Source organism: Sinocyclocheilus grahami, unplaced genomic scaffold (assembly GCF_001515645.1).
Source record: "Sinocyclocheilus grahami isolate Dianchi unplaced genomic scaffold, SAMN03320097.WGS_v1.1 scaffold81.1, whole genome shotgun sequence".
NCBI classification, from domain to species: domain Eukaryota; kingdom Metazoa; phylum Chordata; class Actinopteri; order Cypriniformes; family Cyprinidae; genus Sinocyclocheilus; species Sinocyclocheilus grahami.
Window position 1 is genome coordinate 771,805 of NW_015505260.1, and position 13,076 is coordinate 784,880.

Below are 13,076 nucleotides of genomic sequence, written 5' to 3' on the forward strand. Positions count from 1 at the left end.
CAACGGTTAAAGTTACTCGTCGTCAGGCTACAGAAGAATACCATAATTCCTCCGTTCAGTTAGGCCTAAAACATCGAGAGTCACAAAGACCTATAACAACCCAGCCACAACACAACATGCCGTTAACACAGAATCGACCACAGAGTCCGGCGTTTATATTTGTTCTACGAATCTTTGAGTTAACATGTACTAAACATGAGTGGAATTTGCACCGCAGCCCCCACATCTTGATGCTCATGACAAGAATACCATGTATAGTTATCTTTATTGAAGGGAATTAGGTTTAAATCGCCGTCATGCATGAATGAATGATATTTTTGCAATTTTACACATAATAATCCACGATGATCACATTAAACAAAACTGAAATTGCACGTCAAAATAACACATTGTCAATATTTTTTGAGACCCCCCAAAATTTCACAAATCACGTTTTCAGGGGAGCCGCATGTCTTAATAAGGGGAGCTGAGCTCCCCCGTAGTTCGCACCCTGAGTAAAAGAACCAAAACCCAAGAAGACATTGAGCAAATAAATATAACAAACAATAGGGCCAAAAATGACAAAGTATTTCCATGTCTTCAACCTTTTTTTATGTATAGGCTATGGAAATGAGTTTTCTTTCTCCTGTTCTCTCTCACAGACGCACACACACGCGGAGACGCGACCAGGAACGATCTTGTCAGCGCTGCACCGCGAATTTATCAATAAAAGAGTTTCGCAGCTGAAAAGCTAGGCTACATGACATTTCTCAGTAGCGAGGTTCTTGAAGCAGTTTAACTTAAAGATTCGCTATTAGTAGACGCTGCTGCTGAATACTGCTGAGAGACACAGACGCAGGTATTCACACGCACTTAATCTCTCCCTCTCTCTCTCTCTCTCTAAGTGCATTAGACTGCATTAATAACTGCATTCGCCTGCATATCAATGTCTCAAGCCTCTGTTATTAGCGCTAAAATGACATTTGGGAATTTGCATTGGAAGGTTTATGAGGTGCAATTTGTTCAACACACACGAGATTTCAGAACGGAAACATGACAAATGTCTTGAAATAAATAATCTTAACAATGTCTTGATGTGTGGTTGTGACTCCAGGTCGTTAAAATTATTAGAGCGATAATGAACTCCTGAAGTGGTTATGAGGCCACGAGGCTACGCCTAATGGTATGGTCATTATGTGCATTAGACCGCATTAATAACTGCATTCGCCTGCATATCAATGTCTCAAGCCTCTGTTATTAGCGCTAAAATGACATTTGGGAATTTGCATTGGAAGGTTTATGAGGTGCAATTTGTTCAACACACACGAGATTTCAGAACGGAAACATGACAAATGTCTTGAAATAAATAATCTTAACAATGTCTTGATGTGTGGTTGTGACTCCAGGTCGTTAAAATTATTAGAGCGATAATGAACTCCTGAAGTGGTTATGAGGCCACGAGGCTACGCCTAATGGTATGGTCATTATCGGTATGGTCTTTATCGGTTCTCAAACAAATGAAGAATTAACGTTACTTTCGATTTTTATTGATTGAACGCAAGCGCTTATTGCGATAGAAAACACTGTAACGGTTTCCACTGATTAAGAAATATTTTTGTTTGCTTGGGTCGTAGCTAATGTTAGGCCTATTAATAGGGGGGGGGGATTATGTCACGAAAAGAGGTAAATCCGGCCCTGGTTACCAAACTACAATTTCATGAGGGTTTCGTTTCTGTCATTAACGTCAGTCACGGAGGACAGCCTTCAGGCGGGAGAGAGCCACATTTGGGCATGTTTCCGCTCACGGCTCCCTCGTCACATTTACGCACGTCTAAAACAAACGGAGAGGGGCAGATTTGAAGGGTCTGGAGGACTATAAATCTCTGAGGCTGCTCTTTCAGTCACAGCTTTCCACAAACAGGTAATGAACAACACTTGTTCATATTGTATATAGTAAGACCGAGCACAGCATGGCAGCACTGCACATGAACATGACAGTAACTCGCACCATCAGTGCTGGAAACTGCACGGGGACAAGTGCCGACAGCCAGTCTGAAAAAAGCGCGGGATTCCCGTTCGCGCGCAGGCACAGTTCCGCGGGAATACTCGCCCTCAAATGGGCCACCGCGAGAAGTTGTTCTTTCGGAAGTTCGCTGGGGTCGGAAAACCGCGGTAGTAAAGACAGTATACGAAGTATAGTCGTGACACCGGACAGCATCCCACAATTCACCATTCCAAAACTCACCCTGGAGGATGGCTATAGATCCAGAGTGAATGAGAAAGAACAACAAGGTGAAGAAGATGAGGACTGAGGGAGCATTGACGACATTAGCGGTTCCTATCATCCCAGGCTTTCTCTTTCATCATCGGTGTCATCATCATCATCTTCCTCGGGGTTCAGCGCATCTCCTGTACCTGGAAGAAAAGCCATTTCGGACATCAAACGGGCTCAAACTCAGAGAGACTGTTCTTTCTCTAGTCCTCTGGTGGAGGCTGAACATTGCTCTGACCCTGCCAGTCGAGCGGCTCTTTCTTTACCTCACCTTCCCAAGGTCACCACTCCATACGGCTTCGTAACTTTAAGCAAAAGCCCACAAATGGCCAATGAAGAGGCGCTCTTCTTCCAGGGCCATAGACGTCGGGGTCATGATGAAGAGATAAACCCATCCAGACACCCTAAGCTGGAAATGAAAAGAAGCGTCATTGTCAGGACATCACCCATCCAGACACATGGCAGCACCCTTCCACATGAGCCTCCAATCACTCATCGTTTCTTTAGAAGCCCCAGCGTTACAGGAATCGAGATCCAGAAGCAACTGGCTAAGAGCAATGAGTCAGTGAAACAGGTCAGCAAAAGCAAGCGAAGCCTTTGGGGAATTCTTCGCAAAGCAGACAGAAAGTCTTTAGATTTCAATTCAAACCTCAAATGAACAAACCCAGAGCAGTGTTGCTCAATAACATGACAATCAAGCACCTTCTATAATAAAAATCACAAGTTTTTGATGCTGTCTGTTTTGTTGTGTGAGAATTGTATTTATTTTATGCATTAATTTCTCATGTCCAAATGTTCAGATTAGTAGTTATACATGTTATCCATGACTTTATGAAGAAAATAAACATACAAGTTGTTTCAAAAGCCTCAGTCTTCTGATCAGTGACCTTAAAAGGCCTGTAAACACACAAACACATTTTAAACAAAACATTTTATGGACACGTTTCTTCGGTTTCAAACCATACTGTAGAAAATTAGTTTTTTTTAATGAATACACAAAAAATCTAGTTGGTAAAAGCAAAAAAAAAAAAAAGTGAAATTAGTTCAGAGAAAAATATACAATACTCTCTTTGCAAATGCCATATGGTTTTATTTATTTATTTTTAACTTCTATCCACTTGCCAACCTTACTATGAATATGGTGTAATGAGATTCCATTTAGGTTCAAGTGGGTTCCTAAGACATTTTGAAGTTTGTCAGCATTGACTGACTGCATTACAAGGCTGCTGACGTAAATCCGTGGTCAAATCTGTGCGTAAGAAAGCCCCAGCACGCAGGACCACAGCATGTGAAGAGCATATGAGCTTAATGATGGTCCACTTCAGGGTCTCTTCAGTGCTTGCTTTGTTACTGTCCCCTCCTCACCCTCGCACTCTCCTTGTTTCTCTTTCATTTTGATGAGGGCTCTTTCCCTGCACTCATGTCTTAAATTAGAACTGTGCAATTCATCTTTTGATCTGCACTTCATGAACACAATGGACTTGTAAGAAATGCACTCGATTTGCGCATCAGAACATGCAAATCCCAAATCTGGATTCTATTAGACTCTTTATGACAGCTTAAGCAGAGTAGACTGATCTGCAACAGTTGTCTTGTCCAAAATAAAATTTATAATAGAACACAAAAGTTCTGAATGAATATTTGTTTTGAAGTTTCAATGCATAAATTACATTGAACCCTAGTTTACATTATGCTATTGCTTGATAAAGTTGAGTGTATCTCATCAAGGTCATGCTAGGGCCTGCCTGTACAAAATATTCAATTGCATATGACCCAACTACACTTCACACATCCTCATTATTCACCATTTAAAAGTAAAAGAAAAAATGGACTAATAGGCTCACTTGAACTGATATACCACTTGGTTCTACCTTCTGGGTAGAGGTTTGGTTCCTCCTAAGGATTTATTCTTAGACTTGGGGAGGTTTTTGTTCCCGCTAGTGCCACTCTGTAAGGCTCTTATGGGATATTGTGCATTGTTAAAGTGCTGTGTAAATGGTGCAGTTCAATTAAACTGAATAATCTGAAATTCAGTTTAACTGAACTGAATTAAATCTTAATTGGGTCTTTTGAGCCACACAAGGTCTCATACGTGAGGTTGCTTATTATGTATAAATAGAAAAAACAGCATCCTCTAGTGTTTGAAAAATGGGGGGGGGGGGGGGGGATCACATATCTACTCCAATCACAGGTATCTTGCCAAGTGTTTATCTCCAAGCACTTTCCAACTCAATTTGGCAAGGAGTTTGTGATATTGGTGCACTTTAAGATGCATAGTTTTCATGTTCTGTAGAAAACAGATATAAAATATAAAAATAATAAAATGCTCAGTAAGAAAAACCCTTAGATTAATTTTTAACACAAATTTAGCCCAATATATGAGCACAATGCATATTAGCATGTCATCCAGTGACAGTAAGAACTGGTTCCTTATTTCAAAGTTTCCTTATTTGAAAGTACAGAGAACAGATGTGCACAAAACGCGCTCAGTTTTTCCGCTACCAACCTCAGATGCTAGATATGCTGTGGCAATGTCTCAGACAGCCACAGAGAGAGAGTGAGGTACTGCATGTGTGCTAATGAACAAGAAGAGAACTACAGGAACTGACAGTTGGAGGAGTGTGAACCATATTCACGAACACTCACACTTTCACACGCTAAACTACAATGCATCAAGCAACAGACTACACTCTCCTGGGAGCATCAGGAGGGACATCACCACCTGCACTGCCCATCAAACAGCGCAGGTAAGAGATGCTAGTGTTATGACTTGACACGCATTTGAGCTGTGTTACAGGAAACCTCATACCACGAAAGTTGCTCGCGTCGCTCAGTGTAGTGAAATATCACATAAGTGAAGCAGGTCAGGCCCAGTAACTTCATGTTGTAATGTTTCTGGATTTCTGTAATTACGTATGTGCACATTTTTAGGAGCAGGTCTTCTTCAAGCTCCATCCAAGATCTAGAGCTGAAGATGGGAGATCTACACTTGCCTGGACCTCAGACCCCAGTGTCTCCATTTAGTGAAGTATTCACTCCTACTTACTGTAATGCAGTCCACTGTCCAATACATCATCGCTACGGTAAGCACTGACAACATGTTTGTATACTTTAATACAAAAAGGTTAGTTTTGAGGAAAGTGATAAGGATCTAACTAAAATGAGAACTGGTTTCTGTAACTTTTCACATGTATAGCCTTCTTCATTTCTGGTTGTTCTTTTACACATTATTTCTTGAATACAAAAGTATTATTGAAGGAAGTAACACCTGAAACCAATATAGTAAAGCCGCTTACAGACATCTAAACCATGTGTAGTCTGTTTTTCATGGTAATGTGGGAACTGAGACAGTTTCCACTGAATTTCATTTCATGGTTCCATAATACTTGACATGCAACAGCATTTGAGCATGTGTATTCTTTATGTCTTCCATTGCTAGATGTATTTTTTTTTTTTTTTACTTTATCTCTCAGAAAATCACCAGGTGAGATTCTTCTCACATGAAATTCCTCCTCCAGTACCCAAAAAGAGTCTGACGAGAACCCTATCCCTTCCAGCGGAGACTCTGGACCCACCTTACCATGATCATACAAGAACCTGCAACTATGAAAATCCCCTATACATGATAGCACCATTCCATGACACACTTAAACTACAAGAGGAAGAGGTACAAGTGGAGGAATATCAGGGTTTGTCCATGCACAAGGTGACCTTTGATACACCAGATGAGCAACTTCAAAGTGTCTTCAGAAGCTTCCACAGCCATGAGCAATTTCCCATGGGCATCCAAGAATGTTATCTTCAGTTTCTCAAGAACACGTTGCAGAGCATTGAATCGAGCCTCTTCCTAAATGAACAGGAAATGGAGATAGCAAAGACTTCTCAGCCTAATGACTTTATTTTGTGTGAGCAGCAGTGGACTGAGATGGATGCTTTCTACTTGGTGTGTTGTCTGAAGGTTCCTGGGAAACTGTTTTCAGCAAAGGTAAGAACATCTACAGTATAATAACATAAGAGACCATCAATCTAACTAGATGCACAAGGAATCTAGTTAGTAACTGTAGGAATCTGAATTTGTTAGTGTATATGTGGGCGATAATGCACAAGGGTTTTCAATCCAAAGCTGTAAGTAGGCCATCAATGCTTCCCAGGCAGAGACCCTGAACCACAAGCAGAATGCACACCCTTATAAGGCAGCCCTAGCTTGATGTACAAAACCATAAAAAAAAAATTAAAAAAAACACTTCCTTCATCATGCCAGGTGTTGAGCAACAGCATCAATAGTTTGAAATGTGCTACCAAGACTTTAGAGCACGTTTTTAGTCACAATGCGACAGTTTTTGTGTAAAGGACTTCAAGAATCCTATAAGTTGCGTTACTTAAATGAATAAAAGAAAATGTGTGAAAACTAAAAATTACTCCTAATTTTTTTTGTCAGGTTCACAAAGGGGATTCAGTATCAGACTGCACCATGTCTATGCCACATCCTAACGTTGAGCAAGGCTTGGTCCATTTTCCACAATGTACAGCTACAGATCAAACTTCCATCTCACAGCATGTTCAGACAACTCCAGAGCCTTCACATGGGGACACCACTGAAGTATGCCAACAGAAAACAGTTGCTGATCTTCTGGAGAATGGTGTTAGTGTGACTGTGGTAAGAGACTTTCCATTGGGAACACTGGAGGACTTTGTTGAGGAAGGACACTCTTTGCACTCCACCCTTCCTGAGGTTTATGAGAGGAGGCTTTGTCTTCTTGCCCTCCAGTTGGTACTAGGACTACAGCAACCGGGACGTTTTAAAGTCATTCACAGGGAACTGAAACCACAGAGTATTACATTAGTGTGGCCTAGTATCATGCGCAAAGTGGCTGACTCTAGGGATTACCCTAGTAAGATGAAAAAGGGAAGCATGAATACAGACACTTCTACAGGTACACCTGTGATCACAGTATCCACAGAGCAAACAGACAACGAGAGAACGAAAACCTTATGGGAGAAGTGGGGCACCCCTCGTTTGGTCCTGAAGAGCCATTTTGAGGATGAAGTTTTGCAAGAAGCACCATCCCAAGAGTTCCAGTTGGGGACTTTGCTGAGGTACTGCCTACATCTCACCGACAGTTGCTCATCTGTGTGGAAGGTGCCACAAGACACTCCATACACTCCAGGTTTGCTGTGGCTGGTAACCCAGCTTACATCTGAGAAACCTGAGCTATTATTAGCCGATGTGGTAGGTGTCCTCCAGGCCCTGCTTTGGGGTCCTCGACAGGGACTCTTTCAGCAGAACCAAATGGAGAACTCTGTGCTTTCTAATTGGCTGTTACTTAAGCGATCTCTTTTGGTTCTCAAGCTAGCCGAAAAGGGGCTCTTTCAGGATCAGCCTGGCTTGGACTGGGAAGACTATCTCGGTCTACAATATCTATCCCTTCTTGACCCAGAGACTATGCATAGCATAACTGAACGTTTGGACCTTCTTGACTTCATTACACCTGCTTAACAGATAATGAAAATAGTAATAACAATTGTGAGTTAGTGAGCCTCAGATATAACTAATCTATACTTCATAATATAGCTATATGATCTAAATGAACAGTTTTACAATCCTAAGAACAGATCACCTTGTCCCATATTTGTAATTCATATTCATGAACTGCTGGATACCTCAGGAGCCCTGCACAACATGCAGAAAAATCTAGATATCATGACCACAAATTAAGAATTTGTCTCTTATTTTAATTGACTTGAGGACGTTTGATTATTTTGTTCCCTCAGTTTTTGGTAAACCATTGCCATGTTGTACTGATTTAATTTAGGCAAATCATTGGTAAAGGAACAAATTCTTAATTTGTGGCCACGATGCCCTTTTGTTGTTGTATGCAAGGTCTATACATACACATCAGTACTCAATTTTTTTACCCTAATTATTCTTGCTATTAAGTTAACATGTAAAACACTTGTTACAAACACTGCTTTACCATATTCAGAAAGGTCAGGTTACTCCCATTTACAGTAAAAGCCTATGTAATATAAACTATTGCAAAATCAGCTTATTGTTGGATTTTGACCTTGTGGCGTTTACTTATTAAAATTACCTGGAAAAATGAGCATTACGAAACATTCAACAGGGTTAAAAGAGCAATAAAGTGTTCTGAAAACACAGTAAGGCATGGTCTAATAATTTACATTATGCATGTATAATTGAAAAGAGGTAGCAAAACAAAGGTAGTGGTAGAGGGTGAGCATTTTTATTCTGCACACTGTTGAACATGCAGACAGATACTATAGAAGTCATAACTAAAAACTCCAAGTCATGCACACATTAAGAAAACAACTTGAAGACAACTATAAAAAGAAATCAACATCAATGAAAACCGTTGTTGCTATAGGGATCTTAACTATAAATATTACGCACTAAAAATGGTCTGTGTGGGAATGGGTTAAGGGGAATCGGCAAAGAATCCAACTACACTGGAAGTTAAGCCCAGTGGTAATGGTTTAAAAACTAATGGTCACTGTGGAAATTTGGTTTACACTAGTGCAAATACGACTGGAAAAAAAAAAATTCAACTAAAAAAAAAAACCCCCCCCCCCCTAACAGGGGGGAAAAAACAAGAAAAAAAATCTAATAAAAATATAATTTGACATTCATACTAGGTTTCTTTTAATGGTGACCATGTTTAGTGAGATTCATCATAATAATTAGAAGCAAGATGTGATTGAAAAGCTTTATTCGTCACTGTCGGAGTCTCTTTCGATGGTGTAAGCCATGAAGAAAGCGTCGGGGCGGGTTGGGATGAGGGGATGACCCGGTCTCACAATCTCAAAGCCCATGAAACTGAACGTCCGCAGCAGCGATGCTGGAGACGGAAGCAGAAAGGGGGTTAAAAACAGGCCAAAATAACAATCATGAATACAGGAAGAAAAGAACACATAAGCCTTACCTCTGTCATCTCGGCTCTTATGGAAGCAGATGAAAACATGATCAACCTGTAATTTCTCCTCTGCAAACTCCAGCAAGAGTGAAAAACTGTTGCAAAAAGGGACAATCAGTTTAAGCCATACAACATTTTCAGCAGGGAGAATTTTTTTTTTTTTTTTTTTTTTTTTTTAAATTGTAAGACAATATTAATTTGACTAACCTATCTTTGCTCCCTTCCGGGAGGACACCAGTGGGGATTTCGATGTAAAGGTTTGCCCCTTTCAGTGCCCCCCTCCAAACTAAGTGCTTGCTCACAGAGCAGTGCCGCTCAAAGAGCAAAAAACGTACACGGCTGTTCACCTGAGGGGCTTCCTCAAGAACCAGTAACTGAGCATCCTACAAAAGATCATATAAGTACAGTTATAATATGCATGCACTCATGGACAATTACTGCTGTACAGCCATTTAACAAACTGTACCACTGGATGACACATTTAAAGGGATAGTTCACCTTCAGTTGCTGGTCCCCATTGACTTGCAGTGGTTTTTTTCTTTTTCTTTTCTCCATACTATGGAAATCAATGGGGACCAGGGGACTTATTACAGAAACTGTCTTAGGTCTTAACTGAAGATGTGAATTTATTTTAGGATTTTTCACAAATTCATATTACTGAAGCAAATCTTAACTTGATTTAGGATTCTTATCTTATGTCTAATTAGGAAATCGCTTGATCAATCAACTGTCAAGTCTGTTACCAAGCAACCAACTATGTGCAAGCGGCTGCTGAGGTAAACCTAAAATCAAAATGGAAAAACAACGGCATGCTTTTAACTTGCAGAATGACCGGTAGTGATCAGTGACCGCTCATGGGCCTCTGTAATATTGGTTGAAATTGGTCAACTAGCCACACACACTATAGGCTCTCGGTTTATATAATTTTTTATTGGGTTATATGTTATATGCAGGGGCGTCATGCATTCATTTTTGAAGGGGCACGAGACACAGTAGCCACAACAGCACTTATGTTTTATTTTTTACCTTTTTATTCAAAACATCCCCAAACGCATTAACTAGATCATGAAACCTCTTGACCATTATAGATTATATTGATGGTCAAAGTAACCTAATAATGTAATCTATTAACTACGCATAAAACCGGTCTGTTTACTTAACAGATATGGGTGTCATGACATTTTTTTAGCACTTGTGTTTTATTTTTTACCTTTTTATTCAAAACATCCCCAAACGCATTAACTAGATCATGAAACCTCTTGACCATTATAGATTATATTGATGGTCAAAGTAACCTAATAATGTAATCTATTAACTACGCATAAAACCGGTCTGTTTACTTAACAGATATGGGTGTCATGACATTTTTTTTATACGATATTTAATAATAGAATAAAAACATTGCAAGTTAATGTGAATAAAAACATTGCAAGTTAATGTGAATAAAAACATTGCAAGTTAATGTGAATAAAAACATTGCAAGTTAGGCTAATCAGAACACTTTCATTGTACAGAAACACAGCAAAGAACATTTACATTATCAAAGAACATTTTCACCGACAATCTAGTTCAAGCACTCAAACTCCCATTAAAAGCACTGAAGCAGTTTACACATTCGTACACATTTGCACTTTGTTTCGGACTAGAGAATTCGCCAGAAAAAGGTATTCAGTCAGTGAGCGAGTGAGTGAAGAAAACACTGGCATTTTAGCGATGACTCATCTGAACACCTCTGATTGGTCATTGCATTCATAAGCTCAACAGCATCATGTGTGATTGGTTAATGCCAGTGCTGTTTAAATGCGTCGGTCTCTGGCTAAGTGCCAGCCAGCAAACAAACTCAGATTTGAATTTAGCAACTGATGATATGACGCACTGAACGTTCCAATGACGCCGGTGTGATTGTATTAAATAGAAAATATTAATCGGCTATTTTTGTCCTTTGGAAGCTGCATTCAAAATTTACTTGCCTCAAATCTGAGGGGGCACGTGCACCCTCACTCTGAATGGGCATGACGCCTCTGGTTATATGTATATGTAGCACTCTGATCCTGTGAAGCATGACATTTGTACATCTGCACATATAGCGGAATGACAATAAAGCTCACTTGAATTTGAACCAACTGCAAAATCATGTGTGGTAGGAGTCTGTAATCATTTACGAGTATTTTATCATCAAAGTGCAACATCTTTTGGGTCCTTCAAAAGTTTCTCCACCATCAAACTTCGCTTCGTCTTGTATGATTAATAAATGTTATGCCATTCTTGAAAAGGGCTAATGTAATGTGTTTTTTACAGTTGGATTTCAAAAAGGTTTGAAGTTGGGACACCAGTGGGGTTATCCTAAAGTTAAGACTGTTTTGTAGAAATTACTGGCGAGTTAGGATGCTTCTGTAATACCATTTTCCTATCTGTAGTCAAGATAAGAATGCACTTAGGAAATGTTGTTCTGTAATAGCTTTTGTCCTAAATGAGGTCCTAACTGAAATTGCCATGGATATTTAACTGATAAGATGGGATTCTAAAGTTAAGATCTTTCTGTAATACACCCCCAACTGAAGGTGAACTATCCCTTAGTCATTAACATGAGAAATCAGGTGAGGTGGAACGTCCAACATCAATTCCCACAGGTGATGAAAATAATATGTAGAGAAGATGACGACCCTTGCACAGTGAGAACTAATAACATACATCATGCACACATTCTCTTTGCTTTTTAAAATGTATTCCTGATATTCAAATTCCTAGTAATACTAACTGAAAACATCAAATTAAAACACAAATCCAATTATATTATTCACTTACTGTATTCATTATCATTTATTCACACAAATGCAATTATGCGATGCACAATGTTAGCCAAACCTCTGTACTCACAGAATAGAATAGCTTAGCTGAAAGACTGTGATCCCGCTGATCATTCCCTCGCTGGCTTCCGCTCTGGAAGCCAATTTTCCGAAGCTCAGTTTCGTTCTTGCTCTGACGATGTCAGTTTGACGGCTTGGGGAGAATCCTCTTGTTAAGTCATGATGCAAGGACTGCTGATACCAGGTGCATGCCTCTACTTATTTCCATATAAGAAATAAGAGAATACCATCTCAACAGCCATTTATAAGCATTTTTTAATTAAAACAAATTTAATATAAGCATTTCAAAATTTGCTGTGCACACTACAGTCTCCGTGCTCAGTGTCTCAGACACTATTTTAGCTGAATCTGGGATTTCAGTGATACGGCTTTGAATGAGACTAGCTTAGCGAGTCCCGTACATTGTTCGGTTCCGTTTGCACAGCCCCCGCAGCAGAGCGACTGGGTGACTGTTAGGTGGCATAGATGCAGGACAAAACACTGCTCTTCCATTCTGATCAAAGCATTAAGCAGGTTCTCCCCACTCAGTGACGCACCCACTGAGAAACCCGATTAAAATGCCCTAATTATTGGTGATTCTATTGTACGGAACACGAAAATAGAGCCACCAGCCACCATAGTCCAACGTTTACCGGGAGCCAGAGTGCCTGACATCGTGGCAAATTTGAAAGTGCTGGCTAATGTTAAACAAATTAAGTAAGATTGTTATTTACATCGGCACTAATGATGTTCGACTTTGCCAGTCGGAGATCACCAAAAAACAAACAAAAAACTTTTTTTTTTAAAAACGCACATTAAAGAGGTGTGAACTTGCAAGTTCGATGTCAGACACCGTAATATGCTCTGGTCCTCTCCCTGCTTACCGTGGTGACGAGATGCATAGCAGACTGTCGTCACTCAATGGCTGCATGTGGTGCCCGCAGAATAACATCGGTTTCATAGACAATTGGGCGAGTTTTTGTGGCAGACCTGTCCTGTTGAAAAGAGATGGTTTTCATCCCTCCAGGGCTGGTGCCACTCTTCTCT

The 13,076-nt window shown here is 40.0% G+C and overlaps 2 protein-coding genes across 2 annotated transcripts; one reads left to right on the top strand and one right to left on the bottom strand.

The window, feature by feature from the left end:
• Positions 1-4,822: 4,822 nt before the first annotated feature.
• LOC107586433 (tyrosine-protein kinase SgK223-like) lies at positions 4,823-7,748 on the top strand. Its single transcript, XM_016273801.1, has 4 exons — positions 4,823-4,998; positions 5,183-5,334; positions 5,725-6,236; positions 6,690-7,748. The coding sequence occupies exons 1-4, from the start codon at positions 4,919-4,921 to the stop codon at positions 7,746-7,748; spliced, it is 1,803 nt and encodes a 600-aa protein (XP_016129287.1). The 5' UTR covers positions 4,823-4,918.
• Positions 7,749-8,474: 726 nt separating this feature from the next.
• Positions 8,475-12,292, bottom strand: LOC107586434 (ornithine decarboxylase antizyme 1-like). Its single transcript, XM_016273802.1, has 5 exons — positions 12,278-12,292; positions 12,061-12,162; positions 9,391-9,566; positions 9,193-9,278; positions 8,475-9,108 (listed from the first exon to the last, which is right to left on the bottom strand). Exons 1-5 carry the CDS (start codon positions 12,290-12,292, stop codon positions 8,978-8,980), a joined length of 510 nt encoding a protein of 169 aa, XP_016129288.1. The 3' UTR covers positions 8,475-8,977.
• Positions 12,293-13,076: the final 784 nt, after the last annotated feature.